General features: G+C 41.6%; 1 protein-coding gene across 10 annotated transcripts in view; it reads left to right on the top strand.

Moving 5' to 3' along the window:
• Positions 1–26,510, top strand: part of CUX1 (cut like homeobox 1) — a 271,313-nt gene that overhangs the window by 160,422 nt on the left and 84,381 nt on the right. For all 10 annotated transcript variants that reach the window (XM_062614918.1, XM_062614919.1, XM_062614914.1 and 7 more), the window contains exons 9-11: positions 12,928–12,976; positions 22,104–22,208; positions 24,863–25,051. In XM_062614918.1, the coding sequence (XP_062470902.1) occupies positions 12,928–12,976; positions 22,104–22,208; positions 24,863–25,051 (343 nt within the window). The remainder of the gene's footprint in view (positions 1–12,927; positions 12,977–22,103; positions 22,209–24,862; positions 25,052–26,510) is intronic.

The following is a 26,510-nucleotide window of genomic DNA, read 5'->3' as shown; positions in this document are numbered from 1 at the left end:
CTAAGACCCATTGGCTAATGGACTAGAGCTCCATGAAAAAAACAGGCAAATCCAGAAGGTTCATCTGACCTCCTTTCTCTGCTACAGCTGTTAGTTACATTTAGAAAGGATGGTTTTCATCCACTGAAGAGGCTTCTGACATTAGTCTATCTTTGAATCGTAGAAATGTTGAGGAATTTTCGTTAGCAACAGAAAACTGTTATTTCCGGTTCAAACTCCCATTCTGTAGAAACACTGATGCTGTTGTATTAACTGTTGAAACAGCATAATCAAATAGCTCTATACCACAGGCTACAGTGTTAGTCAAGCCCAAAGCTGTTTTACTTCAGCAGTATTTTAAAGGCTAAGCAACTGTTGGAAGGGAAATAGAGAATTTGAAAAGTGGTTCTGCAAATAAAATTGTAAAAGGTTAAATTAGAAACAACTGCGCTGTTGTCCTCCAAGGGCTTGCAGTAGTGCCCAGTGTTGTTAGGGTTTACCACAAAGGATTGTTTAAAGTCATTTTGCTCTCTAATATCTATCTAGTTTAGATTCTGTGTAGATAGGCAATCTGTCAGTCATATTAGTGAGCGCCTCTCCTAATCCCATCCAATGGGAGGCTTGAGTTAGAAAAGAATTGAACAGCTTCATACGCTCAGCAGAGATGTAAAACTAAAATACACCAGATGCTCTGCTGGTGCAGGCAACTGCAGTGGAGCTGCGCTGATTGACACCAGCACAGCTTCTCGACCAAGTAGAACTCCTGAGGGCCCCACTGGATTGAGAGCAGGAAGGGAGAGGAAGGCAACTTTTTCATCTGAAGATTGCTCTGTGTCTCAGGCATCATTCTCCCTTAAGTAATAATGAAGTGGTGCTGGTTGTGCAGATTTAGGCAATATCTGCTTTTGCTTCTTCCTCCAGTCTGTCTTCTCTATTCTGTGATCTCCAGTTCCCTCCTTTGTTTCTTTCTGCCTGTTTTTTTTTCTTTGCAGCTTTGTCACTCAGGTCAGCAAGATTCATGCTATTGATAGCTATAAACTGAAACTGCACAATGGTGACACGAGTGCAATCTGACAGAAGTCGTGTTTCCATTCAGAGCAAAGCTGGAACAAATTGGGAAGAGAGAAAGCCATATTGGTAATTGGATGCATGATTAGAAAGACAACAATCATCCTGGTTGTTAATATTCAGCATAGCTCATGGGAACCTACTCAAACAGTACACTAAACACGTCTGCCATCATGCTTTATGCTATTTTCACTCCATTTATTGGATAGAAGAACATTAGTTGCCTTTATCAGAGACCATGTACTGCTGTTTTCTACAATAGCCAGAAGGAAATACTTGCTTGAATAGCCAGCAGAGAACTGGCACATCACCTGTATTCACTTCTAAAGCCAAAAGCATCTAAAGCATTCCCCAAATCCATCTGCCGTTTGAATGCTGTGTGGCTGCAGAGTCATGTTTAGCTTTTCTTTTGCATGATGTGCATGTCCTTTACACAGATAAAGGAAAAATTAGTTGCTTTTACCCAGATTCTGTCCCTAAATAATGCCTTTTTGTTGTCCATCATCGGACCAGATTCTATAGGTGCATTTGACAGTGCAGGGAAGCAGGATATTATAGTACTTGGAGCCTGTTAGTAAATGTGATTGGGAGGGATATGTAAGCAGCTTGGTAAGAAATAGTAAATTGGAGATTATTGGCCTATTGGACATACTTATCTTGTTTCATGCCAGTAAATCCTTCGAAAGGCCACATAGGATGTTGTCTTATGTTCCATAGTACCAGTTAAAAGTCAGACCAGGTAAAAGGGATAAATAATTTGGAGAACTTGAGCTTTTCAGCTGAGATTGAAACAAGTATGGATTTCTCTTCTTTAGTCTGTTATATTTACCTTAATACATGTTCAGGCCACTGGAAAATTACCATTCTCCACAAGGTAGGAGCTGATGGGCTGTCATTTCTGTGGTGGTAAACAGTAATTTTCCCTTGTTACATGCTTGTGGAGTGACACCTGTACGTGAAATTGCTTACTGTGCTGTTTTATTTTCAAACTGACTTAAATCTGTTTCACTGAACGCAGACTGAGGCGAGATAGAGGAAAGCATTTTATAAGTTATTCCTGTGGCGGACAGAGATGCAGAATAAGTAGGGGGAGAAATGAATAGATACCTAATTCCTAATCTCTTTAGCTCTTTCTGTAGTTAAGGAGAAGAAGAGATGCTGAGTGTCTCCGGAAAGAAACTCCTAAAGATGAATCTGGAATATGTGTGTTGCTATAGTAAAAATTTGGAACTGTGTCCAATTTCTGAGGTTATTTTTGGTTTAAAGAAAACAAACATACAGAAATACATGATTTTAGCATTGAAGTAGAATGAGGGAAGAAGATTGTTCATTTCAGGGGCTGAAATGTTCAAAACCTAAAGTAATTTTTCAAGTGGGACATGGTGATTGTAAAAACAAAAAATAACATCCAGAACCCCCCTGACCTTGACAAGGTATTTGTACTGATTTTACACATTGTGACTGTAGTGACATTATGAAGTTATAATATTTGTGTGTATTTTTAGAGGATCTTTAATCAAAGCACAGACAATTCTTCCTGCTGATTCTTCACAGTTTGAAGTACTGCCATTCTGATAAAAAAGAATGACACCTCAGATGCCTGCAATTAAGGTTTCTAATTTTGGATAAATGATCCATTTTAACTCCATCAGTAAAGCTAAGTAAATTATTGCAGGTGCTGTATCGAAAGTGCCAAACTATCTATTACTATTTATTTGAAGAAACAGTTACTAAAAACAGCTTATGTGACTTGTAGAGTTAAGACACGGTCTTTAAGGAATTTCTCACTTTACGCTTTAATGGACATCTTTTTCAGGTAAAACAAAACCTGGCAAGTTGTGCTCTGGTGCAGAGGGAGCAGAGCAGCCTGTTTTGTGTGTCTGTGTGCATGGAGCCAGCAGCAGCACTGCCTGACCACAGCCCTTAGCCCGACTTCCTAAGGAAATGAAGCTTCCATGAGCTTGTGGTCTGTTCTACTGCCAGTGATCAGTTTGCAGTTCGTCAGTTCCTCTCCTAAATTAACTTGGAAGCTGATGATTGTCTTCAGCAGTAATTAATGGCATTAGAAACCCCCGGCACAGGGAGCTCTGGTGAATCTTGTAGGAATTAGGAATGGATAGGAAAGACGGTTTTGAGTAGAGGGCTGCAGGTTGAGGGAGCAGCAGTTGCCTCTCTCTTGCTGCTTGATCAGCCACGTATGTGTTCCTGGAAAGCATCCATAATCCATGTTTCCATTTGTGGGCTGGGAGGTGAAGAGATGACATTTAGGGGATAAGAGAGTGGAAATACTGCGGGAGGAAGTAGCAATGGGGGGCAGATACAAACCACAGACGGGACAGCTTATATTATTACAATAGATACTGTCTAAACAACTTTTAGGAACAATTGATAGGAAACAGTGCTTTATTTGGATTTGGGCTTAAGGGAGGATGTGTTGTTTTATCCACTGACTCGCCGCCATGTGGAGCATCACAGGAAACAGCATGTGAGCTCTCAGGGAGCCAGGTAAACCTCTGGTCCTGCCAAATCAGGTTCTGCAGTAGTGCTGGCTTGCTGCTTTACAATGAGGATTTTGCTCGCTGTGGGAATCCTATAGACTCCAAATCATTAAAATGGGTAAGAATATGTCTGACTCCACCACTTCAGAGGCTGACGCTTGCTTCCATCAGGCCAGTGCACAGAACCTTTTTGGAGTAAGCTGCTATCAACCAAGTCAGTTAAATTTGGCACAAATGATAGCGGCTCTGTTTAATTGTTTAACACATTAACTGACGTCTAAAGGTCTGTGAGGAGACTGCAGAAATTGTGAGCTGCAGAAATTGCAACAGAAATAAACACCCAGAGAGCAGGGTATGGATTCAGAGCTTGAAAATTCCCACTTGCTCTGCAGGGACATGTTCTGAAAGTCAGGGAGGTTCATGGCAGGTGAGAAGGTTTTAGGCTTTACAAGTTTGGGAGTGAATTGAACTAAGCTACCATTAATAAAATAATGACTGCCCAAAATGACTTGCAAAGGATGTTTTGGATTAGGGTTTCTCACAGTGCGGACCACAAACCCACTAATGGAATAAGGGAACAGAATGATCCTGTGCACTGTCTGGTAGGAGCCGCATGTTCCTCCTGCTTTTGTCAGGAGCAAAAAGAAGTGAGGGGATGGAGAACGTGGGAAACTTGCTTTGTGTATGAGGAGAGCAGCTTTCTGTTAGAAAGACCTCTGAAGCTCATCCTGGATCCTTGGGAAACAGTGATTTCATCATCAAATCTAACTACAGAGTGTACCCAAAAGAACCAAAGTGAGTACAATTACAGGGAACCTCAGGTTTAATAACGACGCTGCCTTAATGTGATTAATAACGCTGTCGATTTCCCACGTCTTATCAGCCGACTGTAGCACTGCTCTGTATATTTGTTATCTCCATTGTGCGTTGTACTATGGGTAGATAAATAGAAATACCATGGAGGCAACAGGAAACAAAACAAAAATAATCAAACATGTTTATCACTAGAGCATTAAAATGGCTGCTGTGGCAGACACCAGATGAATTATGCAATACATAACTTAATTCTCTGGGCCACAGATGTTTCATTTTTCTGCAAGAAGATGATTGAACCTTGAATGACAGTTTCAGGCAGTCTTTGATTGCTCTGTGGGTCACATGCTTGATATGACCTGCATTTGAGTCACTTTCTACATGCTGTTGCTTTATAAAACATGTAAAATTGACATCATGTTGGCTGCTCAAGGCCAAGTCAGGAGTAATTCCGTGCTTTTGATATGCTTTGTGTGCAAGTGAGGGAAGGGTGTCTGTGTTTAAATTCTGGTGTGTTATTGAATCAGCTGAAGTCAGGAGAGGGGAATTGCAGCAAGCTCTTTCAATTTGTAACAGAGGCCACTAGGAAATGGAGAGTTTGCTGCATCTGTGTCATCTTCCATTGTTAGAAAAACCTCAGAGCCGCAGTACTGGATAAGGCAGGGACTGCTGCTACCCAGGGCACAGCACAGCACAGATGGGCAGTGGCCAGGAAGGCAGCTGGAAATGTTTGTTTGTCTAAATCTGCTCCTCTGAGCATGAATATTCAGCATAACCTGAACCTGGAGATTGTGGTCCTCACGCTGAGGACTTAGTCCTGCAAACGTGGTGGCTTTGTACTGATGGTGGTGGAGTGTCTCAATCACAGGACACTGATGCAGGTGGGATTCAGGCATAAACACAACGAAAATTAAATACCAGAAAGTTCTTCTCCTTTTCTCAGTAGTCTCTAAAGGCAGGTCAGGATGATTACAGCAGAATTCAGTTGCAGGATTGAATTGAACTCCTCTCTGCCTGCCAGTAGTAGAACAAGGAGGAGCAGGAGCCCACAGCTCTAGGTTGCAGACTTCTCACCAGCTCCCTCAGCAGTTAGTGGAAACCAAGTTTTAGGTCTGTCTAGACAAGGTTGTTCTGCAGATTTCAGGTGCAGAAATTCTCTCATGTTTCAGCAAACTTCTTTGAAGGCCTCTGTGGCCCAAAGGATTCTCACCAGTGGTCTGAGGTGGGAGGAAACCCAGAATGATGCACATCTGAACACTCCTTATTACTGATTTTAACACTACTCACAGGGCTTTTGTGGGGTAAAGTAAAAATGCATTGTGGAAGAGGACATGTTTGATCATGAGACTAGGAGAAAAAGGTTTTACTGCAGTTCTTTTCCTATCTGTAATGGACAGCATGATGGCTGGACATGAAGTTCACAAGAAACCTGTTCTTGTGGAGAGAAAAGCACAATGAAAACACAAAGAAAGCTGAGTAAGAGGTGTTTAAATGAGGGATTGAGCAGTATGGGGAGCTAAGATTCATACTGGCTGTGGTACAATATATGTAGATATGTGCCACAACAAGAAAATGGTATTGTCATCATGTAACAAAGGTGTACCATATATTGGGCTACCAGTGTGCCTTTTCTTTATTCCAGCTGCTTACATTAGGCTTTCTTCTTCATATTTTCAAAGTAAGCCAGTGTCATATATGTGTAACACTATGGGAATTAACAGCTCTGGGGTTCCATGAGTTGATGTTACCTATTATATAGTGTTCTTATTTTTCCTCTTTATATTTTATTGAGCATATGAATTACTGTCACTCATATCAACTTCCCTCTGTAGGAATGATTAAGACAACACTGCTGATCTTTAGAAACTCTACTCTCTGGTGTATCACTGCAAAAAAGCTGATTTCTATTGTGTTTAAAACTTTGTAATTGCAGACATAATTTTCTTACCTCATCCTTGAAATCCTGACTTAAGCATGAAAGAGAAGAACAAAGTGCTGAGCAGGTTTTCTTGGAAAGCAGTTTTCCTATGGACTGAAAAATGTTTTATTCTATAGGATCTTTTCCTTCTAACGATCGAGATAAATCTTGTCTTGTATTGTCCAAGTATTGCTCAATATTTTGGGCTTTATAAGCAGTTTCTTTAACCTTTATCAATATTTGATGATCACTTGACATCTTCCAAGCGCTTAAGACATCATTTGTTGGAAGATCATACCTGCAGCTGGTGCAACTGCTTGATCCTGGTACTTGATCCTGACACTAACCTGGTGTGCTTAATGAGAGATCTTTGCTTGAGGCTTGGTTTAGTTTTTCAGCTTGAATCTCTGTGCAGAGCTCTGCATGGGTACAGGGCTAGAAATGAGAGAAAACAAGAATTAATTCTAATAACCCCCCCCCCCAAATCCTGAACTAGTTGGCATTGAGGCTCCTTTTTGCTAGGGGAGGAACTTGATTTAGTATAGAATAACTGCAGAAAGGGGTCTGGACACTGTACAGTGGACATTTAACCAGTCCCCAGATTAATCCCAGTGACGTACTGGGTAATCACTGAGCACCTGAAGCCAGCCTGTCTTTGATCTCTCAATTTAAAGCCTTCAGTGTTTTGCTGCTTAGCAGAGAGAGGATTTTTTTCTTCAATTGAGTTCCTAGGAAAGGAAACACCCAATTCATTACTAAAGTTGGTGGATTTATGAATCCCCGAACAGAGGAATTCTTTTACAAGAGGCCTGGATTTGTATGACATTGGAAAAAGGATTATCTGATCTGAAGATCCTTAGAGGGTTCCTGTGAAAGAAAATATTAGCCTATAGCTCTTGCAATTTGAAAAGTAGATTTAAGAACTTAGTAGTAAAAAGTGTGAGTTCTTGCCCTTTGACGTGCTGTACTGGTTGTGTGGAAATAACTTCTTTCTCTGTACAACCTTTGTGTCTCTTACTTTTGGAGGTTGTGTTGGCAGTAACAGCGGCTTTATCTGTTAGATGTTTGTTGCATTAGAATCATTATGAATTCCAAAAATACCTAAACTATGGGTGTAGTGATAGTTATAAGGTGCAAGAAAATTAGTGGGGGGGGGTTATATTGGTTTCCAGTGGAAAAATTCTAAGAGCTTGTGTGGTTCTTCTTTCTTCCCTGGAAACTGTGCAAGCCAGCAGCAAGGGCACCTTGGCATGGTCACTGAGATGGCAGAGATTAGATGAGGGCATCTACCAGCAGATCTTAAAAAGAGTCTTGAATTTGGGTAGCAAATTTGTCATGCTTCTGTTTTGCTCAAAGAAAAACTGAAATAGGCTCTTCAGATGCTGGAACGCACATGTGCCCCGAGTGAATGCCGCGATCACTGGGCTGCAGGCAATTTTAATGGTGTTCAGTGATTTGAAATTACTTCCTAGACCCAGGAACCTTCCCTGATAGAAACTGCCTTGAAACTTGACAGAATTCAGTGCACTGCTTTTTGCTCCTCCTCCACCCTTTAATGTTTTGTCCCCCCTTCTTTTCTTTCCCCTGAAAATGTCCCAAATAACTCTTCACATTTTGCCTTGTGTTAGCAAAGTCCTAGCTTATGCTGCCTGTAACTTAGAAAGGGTAAAATGTTTGCCTAATTTGGCCAAAATCTGCTCCGTGACAATCACAGATACATGTTACAAGTAGGATTTATGGTTTTTCCTTACTTAACCATAACTGCACAGGAGTTGATAATGTCTGCTTTTAGGTTGAAATTGCCTGTGTAAACGTTTTGGTAATTAGAACATTTTAACAAGCCCCAGTGGCTCCATAGCCCCTTTGCTCTGACCAGGAAACTTAGACATGTTTGTGAAGAAAACGAATGTGTGGGAAGAAATGGTGTTTGGTTTTTGCCAGACCAGAATACTCATCTGCCCCACTAGTGAGGTTTCTTGGCCACGCCACTGACTGCAATTTCACAAGTGTCATCTGTATTTTTCAGTTCTTCCATGTATAAGGGATCCAACAGCAGTTTCCTTCAAGGTTCAGTAAGTTTCAGTGTTTAGGGGGCTGTAGCCATGAGATTTGGCAAACCATTCACTTGTCATGTTAATAAAAAAGGAGTTGTTTCTGGCTCTTTAAGCTGGGATCTAAATGAAGGAGTTGGATCAACTGGATTTTAATCGTGAAGTTCAGATTCTTCTTGCTTGCAAGTGAAGAGCTTCATGGTGTTTAGGGTTTTTATCTGATTGGATTGTATTTAGAACTGAGCTGCTTCCACGTTACCAATTCTTGAATTTGCTTGCTTGTTACGCTGCTCAAACCGAAATCACATCTTGATCTTCAAAGGAAAACGGAGCCTTTCTGCAGTTTTCATTTCCCATCAGTAACTGAATTGAGAGGTGGGGTGTTCTTGTTTAAACTCCTGTTTTATAGATGGCATAGGAGCTTTGAGGGCTCTTTCATGGCTGGTAAAAGCTTCTACCTTGTAAAACGTACAGCTTTTAGTGGGGTTTGGTTTTCACTTCAAACACTCTAGCAAGAGAAGAAATAATAGAATATTTCATGGTCGTGCCGTTTCAACAGTCCGGGTTCTTTTTACTTGGTGATGCTTATTCTGTAATTCCAAATGCTTGGGCTTAAAATTGGATTGCCTAAATTCCTTAGCCTGGAAGTGTTGAAACTTAGAACAAGACTGTAGAGCTGTCTTCCTTACATGATAACTTTTCCTCTGACACAGATCTTATAAGGAATTAGATCAGATAAATGATCGTATTATCTGTGGAATGAGAAAACAGAGGGTAGGAATAGTTGTTCCTGAAAAGAGCTTTAGCCACTCTTTTTTTCATGATCTGTTTTAATGTTAAGAAAGTATCACCCGTGACAAACCCTGAATGCTGTTGAGTTGCAATGTAGAAATCTGCTGTAAATCACCATAAATATCAGTGTATTTTAGCAAAAGGTGTTCCTTGTGACTAGTTACCCTCTGTAGCCCTCTGAAGAAAGTGAGAACTTTGGGGTTCTTCCTCTTGCCTTCAGCTTTCGGGTGATGGAGGAATCCAGGCACTCACAAGAGGCCAAGTCATGCATTGCTTCAGGAATGAAGAAAGTTAAAAGGTAAAATCACCAGGTCTGTGTCTCTTACAAGTGAGTTTAGCTCCTGTGGAATGACTTTGGTCAGAAGTTTTGGGGCGGTCCATAACTACAGATTTGCTGAACTTGGCCATTGTTCCCTTCTGGGTTCCCACCAGATTCTCAGTGAAACCCTGCAGGACAAGATGGTATTTTGCCTGTCAAGTAGTTCCATTGAAATAAATAGAAATGCTGAAATAGGAAGGGCTGAAAATGAGCAAATGGTGAATCCCTCAAAAATGACCTGTGTGGGACTAACACAGTTGAGCCAAAGTGGTGTTTCCTTGTACCTTGCAGGTTTAGATTTGACACAGTGCTTTGTAAACAATAAATCAGTGCAAGTTGCTTCTGCGAGTGCATAAAAGGTGTGAGAACTGTAATTTATTTCATAATAAATACTTCTGCTGAGCAAACAGTGAATGTAGCTATTAGAGACTTTCTCAAGTAAGTGATTTTAGACTGCTGAGTGCCAGCCACTGATGTGGTAGTTGAGCTTTTAAAATGAAAAGACTGAATTCCTTTTGAAGATTCTTCTGAATGCTGTTGACACTTGTGCTAGGAAAGAATATGGAGTAATTTAATTCATTACTTTACTTAAACGTAACATTTATGGTTGCAGCATTAACCTCCACTGCTAGGCCGGGGGTGTTTTGTTTGAATTTTTGGGGGGATGTTACATCCTTTTAAGTGTGCAGAGACAGACTGTGTGTGGAAAAGCTAGGTAGAAAATACGTATGAGGGAAAGGGGAGTTCAGGATCAGTCAGCTGGAGTGTCTGGATACAAGGACAAAGGGACAATTTTGCCCTTGGCTACAGTTTGACACTTCTGCTGGATTCAGTCAGAATTATCTGTGCATGCTGAAGGGCAGAAATGGCACTTTTATGGCATTCTATATCCTCGGTTGCTTTCTTTTGTAATTGGCTGCATATACCAGTGCTGTAATAGAGCTCTTAAATCCTGACCCCAGCCAGAACAGCATACAAATACCCCTATTAATACTTGTGTCCATTTTAAATACAGGATTCTCCTGAGTCCTTCCACCTTGTTTCCAGGCACCATCCTCTGTTTCAGCCTGTTCTAGTGGCCGCCACAGAGCTTTCCGCTGGTCTGGGGTATTCCTCTGCTTTACTGCTCTTTGTCCTTTGGCCTAGGACATCCCTCTGTTCCTTCTCTCACTCTGCTGTCTTCATCTGTTTCCCTGCTCTTGGCTCCCTTGACTGGCCTCTAAGACCTTTAAAGGTGGCTGAGGGTCCTGTGATGGATCAAGTTTCCCTCACTTTTCTGCCCCTTCCCACTGCATCAGAATCATCTTTTCTCCATTTTATTTTCGTCCTCTCCTGGTCCAAGGGTTTAGTGCTTCTGAGTCCTTTGCTCTTCTCAGGTTCTGCAGTTCTTGAGACCTTTGGCTGATACCTGGCACCCCAGTGAGCTTATTGTTCTCCAAAGCCTACAGAGAAGCAAGTGGAAACTGGGTTTGCTTAAGCTGTAGGATGCGTGTTGGGGTGGGACATTCCCAGCTCTGATCTGGGAGGCATGTGACATAATCCAGACATCATTTACTGGCTCCGTATAACCTGAGGCATTCACACATAAATTCAGCATGAATGCATAAGCTTATATAAAGAGGATCCTTAAACTATCCTGGCTTAAAATATTTGTAAAATGCTGGGAAGCATCTTTCTTTTTTTGGTGCCTTAGGATGCTCTCATCCCTGCGTTACAGATACACAGTGGGGTCACTTGCATGGTCTTAGGGACGTCTTTTCCATGTGAAATACTGTCATTTCCATAACTGAGTTAACAAGTATTTTGGGGCTGGAGTCTAAAACAAAAAACATTTCACAACTATAGAGGCTAAAGAGATCAAAAATGTTGTAGGTTTATGTTAACCTGCCCAGCGTTGTTTTCTGGCCACTCCCTGTGCACTTTGGATCCTTATTTGCCCAAGGAATGATTGTTCAATTCAGTAATTAATGTCTGTTATTTATTATTAATTCAGAACGTTGTGTGCATGAGTTCTTTCCAATGTAAGAGCACATTAGCTTCTCCTGCACAAGAAAGCACATGTTAATCTGTTTTCCATTATTGTCCAAAAGACCTTTTCAAAAGGCAATTCATGTTACCCAACAACATTAAAGGCTGTAATTAAAAATAATTTTCCATTAATGTATATACATACACATTTACTTATTATGATCTTTTACTGCATTTCCCTGAATGTGCATGTAGAGCCTCAAACGCTGTTGGAAGAGTAAGTCAGTATTCAGTGTAATGATGAAGTGTTGGATGTGCCGGTACCCTGATGTACTCCCATTAACCATCTTTCCCAGCAAACACCTGCATAGAAAAATGGATCTTCTGTGGGATCTGGAGAAAACCAAGCCCTGACTTTCCTGCATGGGCAGAGGAAGGGAACTCCAGTATTTCACAGCTTTTACTGATAATGATCTGCTACAGATTAAAAACAAAACCCAGACATTATGGTGTTGGCAGATTGCAAAAGGACTTGCTGGCTAAAGCTGCTGCTCATAGGAGATGAGGATAGTGTTTATCGCTTCCATATGGTCTAGAGATGCAAGACAGGGAAAATGTCTGGGGAGAAGTAATGTATCTGATTATATTGATAAAGAACGTACTTTTAGGTCTGTAGGCCCTTTTCCTGGTACCTTGCACAGGTGAGAGCATGAGTGTGGAATTATCTGCCCATGATTCAGCATGAGGATACAAAAAGATTGCTTAAGGATTAGGTCCATTTGTGTAAGTGATGGCTTAGAAATGCTGGGGCTTTAAAGGATCAGGGCTGGTAGCTGCCACCTAACACATGTACGTGAAGGATCTGGTTTTCCTTGACTATTTGTATAGTTTTCAACCCTTTGACTTTCCTATTCAGCTTTGCAGAGTGCATTAAGAGCCTGAGTCTAAATTTAGAGTTTCATAAATATGTGTCAAAACCCTCTTTTCTGTGTAATGTAAAATTAAGTTTCTTGGTCTCTTTGACCTCAGGATATTTTTTCTTTTGCTAAGTTTAGAACCAAACATCTGAGCATGCTGAAACAGAAGAGTAACAGGCTACTTTTGTGTACGTGTATACAAGTAGTTGACCGTAGTCAGCTTAGTGTTTGACTTCTCTGTAATTAACACTTGAGAAGCACCTTTACATGTAGGAGAGATGACACTGCCCTTCTGCAGAAGGTTCGGGAGTAAGATCCTCAAAGATCTAATGAATATGCTTAGATACTCATTATTCATATTCCCCCTTTTGCTGCAAGAAGGGAACAGGCAAAGCAATTGGAGACCTGCAAACCAGTCCCCAGAGCTGAAACCTGAGAGGATTTCACCACTCAGAAGATTGGCTGATCAGTCTCACTGTGTCCTTTTAAAAACATACTGAAAATTGGTATTGTTTGTATGAATGTTGCAATTGTGCTGTGCATGAACTCATATAGCGGGCATTCTTCATGTGATAACAGTACTTGTGCTCTCTTGTTCTCCCAGGGCTGATGAAATCGAGATGATCATGACAGACCTTGAAAGAGCAAATCAGGTAGGATTCTAAATGAGTCCCCTATAAAATTCTACGTGTGACTTGATCTTTTTTTCCCCCTTCTCTTTGGATTTCATGACAGTTCTTTTATGTGCACTTAGCAGTCGTAACTGCATAGAGTAAGAAACTATGCAAATTTAGAGGAAACTAGAGCTCTTCAGGGATACTCTGTAAGGATTGTATGCACGGTAAAGCACTGCTTGCCTTATATTTACCTTCTAATTATTTAAAATTAAGTTTCCCACTATAGTTACTCTTGGGTTTGTGTTTCTAAATCCATCATGTTGGCTCTTACTCAGACACACAGGTAACTGGTTTACCCAAATTAAAGGGCTGCTGCCCTGCAGCAATGGTAGGGCTGCCGGCAGCCTGACCTAGGAAGGCCTGCTGCAGCTCCAGCTTTTGTGGGCTTCTCTGGGCTTTTCTTTTACTTTCTTTTTCTGATCTGTTTTATTGCTGTGTTAATTTTTAGCAAGGGTTGGATCAGGCTGTGCCATGCAGGAGAACAAAGACATTGCAATTTGTTCCTGCAGATGCTAATTTGGTAGACTGTGAAATGTCTCTCCCACGTCCCCTCACAGTGCACACACTCCCAAGGAAGTGGCACGATTGTATGGAACTTTTTAAAATGAAAACCTTTAAAAACCCAAACCTGACACCCAAGCAAAGTGCCCTTCTGGTTGAGTCTGTACTTCGAGTAACTGAGGTGATGAAGGAGGAGGTGTGTATGGACATGCAGGATTGATGGGTGATGGTTTCACAGAGGGGAACCTCAACCAGGCATTTGCTTATCAGGGAGCTTTGTTAATCCCTCTGTCAAGTAAGATCAGAGATGATAGATCTGAAGTCTCTCAGGTTATGGTTTCATGATCCATTTGAAGCTTACCTAAGAGCAGCTCACTCCCAGGAGGAACAGTTGCAGCTCCTTCCCCACCATGCAGTCCTGCTGCACACCTCATGCTGTCACAAATGCTTGTGGAGCCAGAGCAGGTCACTGATCCTGTTGAAAACTAAACCCCCTCCAGCTGCTGTTTTGTTTTGTCTTTTCCTTTTGCTAGCTCAGCTTTCAGCCCCACACTCCCCTGGTGCAGCTGACAAGTACAGCAAGTTTATTGTCCCTTACATCAGTGCTTTATAAATTGGAAAAATACTAATGAAGCAGAAGGCAGATTTGGAAGTTGTTGGGTTGATTATTCAGTCAGTAAAAGAAAACTGGGGTGTGCACAGTGGGTTTTTAGTTCTGTCAAAGAACTTTTGTAGACACCATTAAATATTTATGAAAGTGCTAGTAATTATTTGAAAATCTGTAGACTTTTTAGAAATGATGTAGGTGTTAAAGATGTTTTAGTCGAATTTTTTTGTGGGTTTTGCAAAGGCAGCACGTTTTGCAGTTACAGCAATGATTTACCCAGTAGGTTTTTTCTTTTCTCTGGGTAGAAAGGGGGTTGTAATTAAAGAACAGGTATTTTTGATGTCCTCCTTGCCATACTAAAATGAAATATCTCTATTTATCTAGAAATGTTAAAGGTATTTTTCTGTCTAACTGGAGCAAACTTGCAATGTGTTTGGGTTTTTTTTACTTTATTTTGGGGTCTTTTTTGTTTAATCAACCAAAAATTATAGCTGCTTATGTGCATAACCCTTCCTTTGGTTGCAGTTCAGCAAACTCTGTGTGTAAACATCAGTGTGCAATTCATCCGTGCTGTTGTAAAGGCAGAAGAGGTGATTCTATCTCCCCTTTCTCCGTCTCCTTCCCTCTCCCAGCTGCTCTGGCCCTGTCCTCTCCCTAGCAGCAGCAATTGGGGGACCCTTCACTGATTCCATTGAGCTCAGTAACTGCAGGGAAGCCTGGATTTGGAGTGAAGGGGCCAGGTTTTCCACTAGTGCTGAGATGAGGAACATGAGAGGAGTGGCTGGCCTTGGAGCAGACAGGGAAAGGAAAGTTCACGAGTGAGCTCCTGGAGTAGCTCAGCTGCTTTGCTGGAACATGCCCATAGTCCTTGTCTTGTGTGATGCTTTACCTTTCTAAAACACTTCTATAATAAGCAATCTTTGTAGCAGCAGTTCCTGTGTTTTACCTCTTTATAGCTGAAAGAAAGAAGAAATTAAATCCGTTGCACAGGCCAGAAAGTGATTTTGCATCAGGCTCAAGTGTTACAATTGCAGAAACAAGTACTTAAAGTAATTATATATTTAACAGTTAAACTAACATTTCCTTTTATCATTTCAGTAAGTACTTATTCCCCGTTATTAAGGCTACCTGTAAAGAGTGATGCTCAGCATGACTCCTGCGTTCAGGATAGACTGCCTTGCTGATTCTCATGGGAGGTTTTGCTGCTCTGGAATTAAAACATTCCCAAACGACAGGGATTTGGAGCAGAAATTTACAGAACAGGAAAAAGTTTTTACTGAAAATGTGAAAAATATTTGCTGTTAATTTTTAAATATCTGATATTTCTTGAAAATCCCTGTCTTGGTTCCTGCCCTTTCTAAATCCAGAGCTGGCATTTACGAGCTTCCCTTGCTCTGTGTGAGGGCACCTCTGACTCCTAAGAGGTGGAGAGTGTCATTTCCCCCTCCAGTTCTGCAATAACGGTAGGATGGATGTACTCACTGACATATTCTGGGTGGTGAAAGCCTTGGGAACAGAGCTGATGTAACTCCCCACCCTTAAGTCCTGTTGGGTAAAGCATAGACCATTCTTAATCTTCAGACTCCATCATGTCTCTTCCCCCACTGTTCTTCCCTCATTTGGATCCTCAGATTGTTTCATGCAGGAGCTTTTGGGGCTTGTTTGTGTGCTGTCATCCCCAGATGAAATTACTAGCTCGTAGAAATAATTGCCTTTAAATACCAGTGAGCTTTGCAATTTTCTGCTTAGAGAGAAAAAGGGGTACTGACTGCAAAGCTCAGTATCTCTGCATTGTATCATTAATGCAATGTATAAACTGTAAACCTAATCAACAAGAGAAATCAATCACTCCCTTTGAAAGCAGCAAGCTGGGTGGGGGGGTTGGATGTGGCTGCTGGAGGCAGCAATGTGATGGCAGCACTGTTATGGTGAGGTGGATCCTGGCTGGGAGGTGGCTGTCAGCGATGGCCCATGGAGTGACTCTTCCACTTTAAAGTCCAGAAAGCTATAAAGTGGTACAAAAAAGACATTAATAGTACATGAAGATGGCTGGTTTACCTAGGCCTGCCTGGAGAGGAGCCATCAGCTCCACAACGTAGCTTTAGCAGGGATGTACAGTCTGAAGGTAACAGCCCCCATTTGTGTTAGGTGCAACTGTGTCATCTGCAAGACAGAAGAGCTCCTGGCATTGGCAGCTGGGGTCTGTGATCCCTCTCAGCTCCCCTCCTTGGCTTGTATGGCCTGGGTCTGTAAAGGGCTGAAGTCAAAATATAACTAAATGCAATGGGAATGGCTTATTTCACTTTACCACCAGCTCGATAATGAAAATAACCTGAGAGTTCACACCCCGTTTTCATGAAGATTTAATAATCCCGTAGTTTGGGGAAGGGACTCGTTTTAAGATTTCATTTTGCACAATAAATCACTGCATATTTTCTGATATGCTGCGAAGTATAATAATAAATAATTAAAGCTAAACTCTGCGTACTTGTCAAAATAAATGATTTATCATAGTTTGGGATAGAGCATCTTTGAATTTTTCATTGTTTGATTCCCAGAATATTACCATTTCCAATCAGGGAAGTTAATGAAGCTCCAGGATACTTTTTTTTCTGCACTTGCAGCAGTTACAGTTGTGTGAATGTATATTTGACACAAATATTTATGGTTAGCACTTTTCTGTACCTTTTCAAGTTTACACCTTTCTCCTCAGTGTTTATGGCAGTAAGTCAGGAATCTTTGGAATGACAGATTTATTCAATTGAATTATCCTTCTGTTTCTATACTCCATGTAGCAACCTGGAGCCAGCCAGTTGTGCACAAGAAAAACGGAGGTTTTGACTGAAAAGAATAATTCTTACGTTGTGAAAACAGGAATAATTTGGAGTGTTAAAAAAAAAAAAAAAGGGAGAGAAGCTCATTTTAAGGTTCTGGTATTGAGTGTTTGTGGTTTCATGCCACTGATATGTCCAGATTTCTTTGCTAGCTTCAGATACTCAGTTCACATTGTTTAAAAATTGAGAAGCCTCCAGTATCTGAAGAGGATCTACAAGGATGCTGGAGAGGGACTCTTCCATCAGGGGCTGTAGCAGTAGCACAAGGGATGATGGGTTTCAACTGAAACAGGGGAAGTTCAGGTTAGATACAAGAAGCAGATGATACTCCCTAGCAGATGAGGTCCCTTCATCCAGTGATTTCACTACCTGTAAAAAGGGAATACTAACATTTACTTTATAAAGTGCATCAAGATCCTTGCACGGAGAGGTGCTGTATAAAGGCAAAATATGGTTAATACTATTTTCATACAGACACAGGAGTTTCCTGTAAATGCTTGGCCTTCAGTTGGGAATACATTTATCTGGCAGCCTTTCAGTGCACAAAGGAAAGTGCAATAGCCTGAAGACAAGAGTGAAGACAACCCAACCTCTTCTGTTTGTTGGAGGACTTGACTTATTTTCATGTAATATTCCATTGCTGGAAAAAATAGATGCCAGAGCCCTGAAGAACCTTTCAGGGCGTAGATTTTCAGATAACCTGGCTGTTGTTCTGGGTTTAAAACACATTTATATGGCTCAAAAGTTAGAAAATGAAAGCCCATTGAACCAGTTTGCTGTAATTGATCTCATACTCTGAGAAACAGAGCTTCTGCAGCAGCTTGCAAGTAAGAATGTCAGCTTCAAGCACTTAAAACCAAGCCTGTTGATTACTGCCATAACTGGGCTCATTAACTTCAGCAGAATTACTTGTGATAATACACACTCCTTGCCCATAGGGAGATTCTTCTACGTATAGCACTGAATTCAGCATATAATAAGGAAATACAGTTTGGCTGGTGGAACTTTAAGGGGAAGGTTACACTTTTTTTTGCTTGTAAGCATCTCATTTTGCTATTCACACCACTGGTCTTTGATCAAATTAACATTTTACTGTAAGTAGAAGAGCATTCGGTTCATGCTATTCATTATCTTGTCAGGAAACAATGAGAATAATTTAAACTGGATATATTGTGTAAGGCTTTGGGGTTTTTTAATTGGAAAGCACACGGCAGCATTATGCTCATGACCTGCTGGCTCCAGTGGGAACAGTACAATATTTACATGCTAAATTAAGGAGGATAAAAGTATTTTGAAATACTTTGTTACCAGGGAGGTAGCTCTATGCTAGAAAAACATCAGTATAGAAATGAGGAGGAATTGCATGATCTAACTATCCAGAAAAATAGCAGTATTAGGCAATGCTGGGTTTGCATCATCTCTCTGAAGACCAGTAGTGTGACTGTCACTGGTCATGGTGGGGTTTCTGGGTTATGCATAGAAGAGTTGGAGGTAAGGAACCAAGAGTTTTAGCACTGAGTGATGAAAAGCAGCAGTACTATGGCAGATACATTTCTTAGCCGAAGTGGGATAGTTTCAGACAAAGAGAAGGTTGTGTGAACTTTCCAGTGACTGAAGTTGTGCAAGCTCACTAGGTTTTAGCTGTTTCCCATCCTGGGCGTCTGTCTCTGCCTGCACTTTCTTATTTCAGGAAAAATTATTCAACCGTTTCTAAGGACAAGATCAGGACAAAAAATAATCCAGTTTTCCCCACAAGTTACGCGTTGTTCTCACTTTGGTGAGGAGCCTGCTGTGCCCCTATTGAAGACAAGGGCTTTGGCAGTCGATGAAGGAGCATTTGCCTTTTTCTCAGGGTTGTATCCTCTGTTGCTCAAGTAGGAGGGGAGGAAAGAAAGGGAAAAACCCCAAGTTTGGCCAGCCTATAAGTGTCTGAAAAAAACCCCAAGAGTTCAGACCAACTCAACAGAATCTGGTTTGAATTTGTCCGCTTTGATGTCTGTGCCTGTCCCAAGCACGCTGCAGTCTATCGCTGCGCCGACTGGTGAACATTAACCAGCCAGGTTTTGCTTCTCTTGGTGGCAATGTAAGGTTCAGTGCCACTTGAACAGGGAGCACGGGGAGGGGAGATGCTCCCCCAGGCTGCCCCTTCTGCGATCGGGAGACGGGCAATGCCGGCGTGAGAGCACGGAGAGCAGGAAGCGGAGACGGGAGTTGTGGTAGGGAGGGAGGAAAGGAGGGAGGAGAAGAACCGGGACGGGGCTGCCACAAGGACAGCTGGAGAAGAAGCAACGAGGGAAAGAGGAAGGAGGAAATCGTGGGGGTAAGACTAATTCTGGGAGTTTGTGTATTTGTTAGGTCATGCGAGGTATGAGCTTGCTTGGAGCTAAGGCAGCGCAAAGCTCAGCGGAGACAGAAATGGTGCTTCCAGCAGCCAACATGAATTAGGAAGGGAACAAAGTGACGAGCAGAGAGGGGTGGGAGTCAGAGAGGGAAAACCAGAGGGTTCTGTAGGGGAGCAGTTGCTGTGTGGGGCCTCAAGTGCAGGTGAGAGACAGCCAAACGCAGCCTGTGCCACAGGGGGTGGTTGTGTTTGACACCACCGTGCACAGCACCTGAATGGAGATGTGCTGGGACTTAAGGAACCCATACACCTCAATATGGAGGTTGTGCCAGTGCATTCATTAACGATTCTGAAGCACTTGGATCCTTTGGTGGTGGAAAGCAGAGCGCAGCCTGTGAGGAAGCGATTAATCCTATCTGCAGAGGAGGGTGGGATTAGTTTGCAGTAAATAAACCGCAGAGGTCACACACGGAACAAGGAGGACGAAGCAAAATACTCATTCAGTGAGCAGTATTCATCCTGAGAGTTGAATGAAGCAGGCAGGGGGGGTCTTGTGGGGAGAAGCAATAGCATGTTACTGAGTGCTTCCAGCCTGCCTCCCAAAGCCCCACAACGCAGGGGGTGGCCGAGCACACCCGCGGCCCTGGGGCTGGCTTTTTAGAACTTCCGAGCGCTCAGTTTTGAACCTGCTGTTCTTTTAACAGGTTTTTATGTGTAATTTATAATTTATATTGCAATAGCACCCACAAGTGCTTTCCAGGCATTGAATGCATCTCTGATTATGGCTTGAAAATGCTTCCATTCTGGAATAAAAAGTAAGAGGAAAATTGATGAGTATTTCCCAAGCAGAATAGCCCAAAGTTTCTGTTGGTGTCTTTTCAACAATGCCTAGTATGAAATCTTGTCTAATATTATTCACAGGATTACAACAGGTGGTGTGAATTGGCTGGGGAGGCTGTGCAGAGAGGGCAGCTGACAGCTTACTGTATATGCAGATGTAACATCTATTAGAAATACCCTCTGTGGTTTGCTTGCATGCGAGCTGAATAGGTTCTGAAAACAATGCTGCTGTGAATGGAAGCCATCAGCAGAATTGCTTAAGGCTGCAAAACTCATTACTTATACAGCCATAGAGCAAGTGCCACAGTGTAGTAACTTGTCCTGCTTTACTGGAGTTGCTTAGCAGTTATTAGATCAATATATGTACATCCACATCTAATAAAGTGCAAGAAAATAATTTATCTCAATGTGTGCTGTTAGCTCAGGTTTTTATCCTGGTATTACCCAACTGCATAAACAACATCAACTTTCTTTCTTGGTGCCTTTTTAATGCTGCTGCCATGTTTTCAAGCACACAATAGGTTGTGTCCCGTGCTCTGATTATGAGAGCCATGATACTGTACTTTTTACAATCACATTTTAATTACAGCTGTAGAACCTATGCAAAATCATTTAATATAATGTTGTGAGCAAATAGCACAGATGATGCGTTTAGTATTTGATTGCTGTTAGTTTACTGATTGATTACACATGCAGACAGAGTCTCTGCTTTGACTAGAAGCTCAAAGATCATGCACACATACAGGCATATAGGTTTTATATGCACTGCTTTAGATGACTGAGGATTTCAAAAGGATTAGCTGAAAAAACAAGGAGTCTGGCACACAGAAATATGGCAGTTTATGGTGGCTTAAAAAACGGCAGTGTGAATTTATGACTCAATAAAGGAAGGGGACCCATCAGTGTAAAGGGTAAAAGTTGGTCAAGAAAACTTCTGGCCACGATTTGCAGCAGCTCATGGGTTTGGAAGAGTTGCTGATATGTCTTACAAGTAGAGATAGAAAATTATGCTAGCTGTTTTCTGCCAAAGGTGCAGCATGATTTGCATGGAGTAGCCTGGATGACAAGCAGTGACTACTCAAGGAGGTTTCAGTGTGGCTTTATAACAATAAAATACATTTCTTATAAGAAGAGAGAAGAAAGTTTGGCCAGGAAGAGTATATACTGTAGAACAACCAGGTTCTGTTCTACTTCTCTGAACAGAAGCTTCTACACAGTTATGGAAAGGACTTTGCTGCTATTTATTGCCTGAAGTTACTGATCCATCTGTCTCTACCCAAATTCTTGTACAGACAATCTTTCCTCATAATTCTGCCTTTCTCCTTTCTATCATTACTCAATATTTATAGGGGAATTCTATCTGGTAGCCAGGTCCCAGGCCGATCAGATACTGCGTAAATCCTCAGCAGTTGGTAACTGAGCTGTGCAAAATTGTCAGCTTAGGGTTAAATATTGCTGAAGAAATAGATGTGCTGAAAGAACAGAATCTAACAATTCGTGTTTGGGGAAATAATTACTGAAGAAAGCAAGCCCACAACATTGTGTGTGTGTGTGTGTGTTAGAGAGAATGGTCAGAATATCTTTTAATTCAGCATTCACCCGTGAGAATTATTCCCATGAGGAACCTTGCAATAAAATCTGCTTGGTCTATGAGAATAGAAAGAAATTGAATAAAAAGACTCCATTTCCACTTGTATTTATTCAGTCTGGGAAATTCAGTGGGCCGCAGCATTAGTATCAGCAGGGGATTCCTTGCTCCTAGCGTTAAATTACTGTCATAATCGCTCAATTATTTCTTCCTTGTACTGTTTAAAATAAAAATCCATCACATTCTATGTTTTTTCCTAACATTTATTAGGTTGAGTGTTTAGGAAAATCAATTATATTCAGTCAGGCATGAATTGATGAATGTTCTTGTAATAATTGTCAGTTGTTAAACTGAATGTACTTTCTCTTTTCACCCCTTTTCATTTCCTTCAGAGGGCAGAGGTGGCTCAGAGAGAGGCAGAGACCTTAAGGGAGCAGCTCTCGTCAGCTAACAAATCTCTTCAACTTGCTACGCAGATCCAGAAGGCACCTGATGTGGTGAGAGAAAATATTTACTGGCTCTTACAGGTTTCTGACATTCCTACAGAACAACTCTTTCAATTTAAGCTCACAGCTATAAAAATACCTGTTTGGAGTAATTTTTAACTGCAGTGGAATTGTGTTCCTTTGGGATGGCAGTTTGGTTCAGCTTCTGAGGGGCCTGGTGGCTGGAGAAGACCATGGGGAGGACAGAGGTGACTGGTATGGTGATCCATAGCTCTCCTCAGCTGGTCCAGGAGGATAGCAGTGACTCAGAAGTTAAATCACATCAGTAAGGGCATCAGCAGAGGAAAAATAAAGGGATTGATGCAGTGTAATGAACAGTGACTTGGTGGGCCATCAGCACTTGCCTGCCTGAAGGGCACAGAGGAGGTGTGGAGCTTCAGACCAAGGGGACCAACTTTGCCCAGTGTTGGTTGCATTAGTGGGGACCTGCTGCCTGCTCATTCTTGTTATTCATAGTGTATGGGCTGTCAGAGGAACTGGAAGTAAGTTCTGTATCATTCCAGTTTTCATTGGATATATCTAAACTGAAACTTACACCTATAAATCCGATAAAAGAAGCTTAGAAAATGGAGAAGATATCCTGTGCTCCTAAAGATTTGGTTGCTTGTTTGTCTCTAAATAAAGCAAGCAGTGTTGTTTGGGGAGGTTGGTAGCACTGACTGCTGATCAGACCTTGCGGGCACAGGGTGCTGTTACAGGACTCCAGCTGGTCCTGGGTTAACAGGTATCACAGATGAGCAGGCAGATTACTTTGATTTGCCAAAGGAAAAATAGGAGTGTTTAAATGTAAATATGCAATTAAGTGAAATTTAGTCTTCTTCTAAGCAGCAGATTTACCAAACAAAAGGAATCGTGCTCGTTACATTGTTTTTTTACTTGCAAGCCATATACATGCTTGACACTGATACCAGAGAAACATGCGGTTGCCTTTAAAATACATTTGCAGAGAATGAGTAACAAACCCTAAGTCCTCCAGATCTGTTTGGTCGTCTATTAATACGACCCAGTATCTTCTCAGAGATGGCAGAAGATAGACAAGCAGGCTGCAAAATACAAAATAAGAAGCCTGAATATCACTTGTAACTCTGAATTACCTGCCTCTTCTTATCTCGTGTCCTAGTCTTATCATTATTTTAACATTAGGTCTTTCTTGTATTTAATAGTACTTCTGCACTTCATTTATATTTAATATGACAACTACTGCAGGAGGAAAATGATCATTATCTATCTTATTTCAGACTCTACGTTTGAGTCTCAATAGGCACAAGCAGCAGATGATTATATAACTTGTGATGTTTCATGCAAGCAAATTAGAGGTTTTTTCAAGTTAAAAGTATAATTCAGTGTAATAGGAAAGCGTTGTTAACTGCTGTTCCTACATGTAGCTTTCTGAGATACAATGCTATGCAGTCACTGGGAATCAAGCTAAGTGTTTAGAAGATATGGAAAAGGCATTTTGTTGTGCCTGTATTTTCCAGCAGAGAGGGGATGGAGTATATTTCAACCTGCTGCAATGTCATCTTGAATTGTAAGGAAAGTGCTTGGGTGACAGCACAGGGGGGTTGAGTTTTCAGCTTTTTTGCCGTAGGATCTTTGGTATAATGCTTACGATCATTGTGTGTGTCTCTTGTGGTAAATGGATTCTTTCCTCCTTCACTGGTGTTTTCTGAGGAGCAGCCATTAACCTTTGTAAGATGTGTTTTAGGCTTCATAATGGAATGTACCTTCTTTATTGGGCTGCCTCATGCTCCCCAGGTCTGCACAAGAATTTGTGTGTGTTCTTCATGGAAGAGAGGTTCAGAGCTCCGATGCATTATAGCTATTGATCTCTTAACACAAAAGGAGACAAAAGCAATGGTACATTTAGTCTGTGTTACCTTTTCTGAATAGATCTGCCTTCTTCTTAACTTCCCTGTCCCTCTTCATTCTTGTCCTACTGGAAGGTTGGGTCCAGTGAGGAGGTTTCAGACTTGAGGACTGATTTTGCAGCCATGGGGAACGGGAAGAAGAAAGATCCTGATTTGGGAAAGGGAATCTCTAAAAGTGGAGGCCGAAGGGAGAATGGCCTTGTCTTACAGCTGTCACATCTATCTTCATCCCCGTGGAGAAGAGGTTTTAGTTGCTAGCAATAATGTTTAACAGCGAGCAATTTTCAGGCACGGAGCAAGTGTATTGGAAGCAGCAGTTTGGGGCCATTTCTGACTATTTTGCCTGAGCTGTGCAGCATGCCTACAGACAGCCAAAGGCACACGGCTCTGCCCTTCCTGATTAAGCAATTCTGCTCCATTACTTCCGAATATTTTATCTGATTAGTATTTTGTAAGCACAGATTTTCATAGTTGTCAAAGCATTTGGACTATTAATAATAAATAGATCTAAATAGAATCCTTTGACTTTCACGGCTGCATCTTTCCAGTGCACTTCTGAAATAGGGACATTTATTCTCTCCATTAGCCCTGTTTTACCAAAGAGCTGTGCTGGGGAGTAGAACGGTTCATCTTCCAGATTCACGCAGTCAACCGCAGGAGTCCCAGCTTTAGAAATTGTTTGTGTCTCTCATGCCACGCGGAGCCATGCTTGATCCTTACCTACCTGCCCTGAATTCAAGCTTTTTGCCTTTGTTTTGTTTCCTGTTTTCCCATTAGGAGCAGGCCATCGAGGTGCTGACACGGTCCAGCTTGGAGGTGGAGCTGGCCGCGAAGGAGCGGGAGATCGCCCAGCTGGTAGAAGATGTCCAGAGACTCCAGGGCAGCCTCACCAAGCTGCGGGAGAACTCCAGCAGCCAAATCTCCCAGCTGGAGCAGCAGCTGACTGCCAAGAACAGCACACTTAAAGTAAGGCTCAGTTCTGTGCTCAGCACCTTTCAAAGGATACAGCCTTTTTACCAATGTTGGGTATTACTGGTGGAAGTTTGCTGTGGTTCTGAGAGGCACCATAAAAGCCCCTGACTTCTTCAGGGTGCTGTTGAATTCTGTTTTCTGTGGCATTTTATTCTAAGTGATCTCAGGTTTGTTGAAATATGATTGACCTAGTTCTCACTGTTTTGAAATCTGTTTGTGCAGAACACGGCTACCTTTAGAATTACAACCACTAGCAAACCCCATCATATATTTACCATGGCTCTGGAGTGCAGTAGCTGAACTGAAACAGCACAGCAAATCTGTGTTAGCTTTTAAAACTTTCAGTTCCCACTCCACTGATTGTTACTGAAGATTTGCCAGGAATGTTTATGATCTGCCTGAATTTACCTGCTGCCCACTCCAGTTCTCTTCACTGGCAAAGGGAAGTGTATTATTTAGAGCATAAAACCCAGTAAAATCAGAGAGACTGCTTTTTAGCCTTAATAACCATCTCGTTCATTCTTTTAGCTGTGTATTTGCTGCACAGTAATTCCCATTTAGAATTAGCAGTTCAGTCCTGAGCTCATTTCCATACCAGCAGCACTGCACTAAACCTAGAAGAAGCATCTAATCATTTTGTGAGTGACCCTTTTACCTTTTGCTTCAGCAGCTTCACTTTCTTTGTGCACTAACCCACAGAGTTTTAGTCTATCAGTAAGCATGAAAAATGGTTCCTAACATGTGTTATGAATCAGTTTCCTGTAAATCCGGTCTCTTTCATTGTTCTACCATCTATGAGCTTCAAAGTGTAAACAAGATAAATTTATCTATTCCATTAAAGACTTCAGAGTTTTTGCAGGTCTTATAGTCTGAGGGTTTTTTGAAAGCAGGAGGCTGATAGTCCCCACTTACCTCTGCCTGTGGCGTGGGCAGCTTTCCTCTATCACAATGATTTAATATTCAATTGAAACTCTTACAAATTGTTTTAATTCTGACATTTTTTAGGGCTTACTGGTTTTGCTCTGGCGCGGTTTGATTTATGTGGAGAAATGGCTGTTAGGAATGAAAGCAGAAGTGTTGCATTCAGCCTGCTTTCAGCGTGTCTTCAGCCAGCCTTTTTTATGAAAATGTTGATGAAAATTCAGTAGAGCAAAGGAAACCCTTTAGGTTCCTGTATTGACAGTATCAGTCTCTGCCCATCTGTCACTGTGTGAGCACTACTCTTAATGAGGGAGGAAGGAGCTGGCCTGGTTTTGAGCAACACATTTTGCTGGCTACACCTGTCTTAAAGGGTTTTTCTATTTTTTCATAAAGCCTGATAGAAAATATCTTGAGTCCTTGCACTTGACAGATTTTCTTGGAATAAAGCATGTTCCTGGTGAGGTCAGTATTAGTTTAGCCATTAACTTCAAAGGGAATAGGATCATAGAAATTACAGAGCAAGCCTTTGATT

The sequence above is a fragment of the Pezoporus occidentalis genome, unplaced genomic scaffold, assembly GCF_034315485.1.
Source record: "Pezoporus occidentalis ecotype Australia unplaced genomic scaffold, CSIRO_AGI_Poc_V1 ctg179, whole genome shotgun sequence".
NCBI classification, from domain to species: Eukaryota; Metazoa; Chordata; class Aves; order Psittaciformes; family Psittacidae; genus Pezoporus; species Pezoporus occidentalis.
Note: the sequence above shows the minus strand (reverse complement) of the source record. Positions and strands in the feature narration are given on the sequence as shown.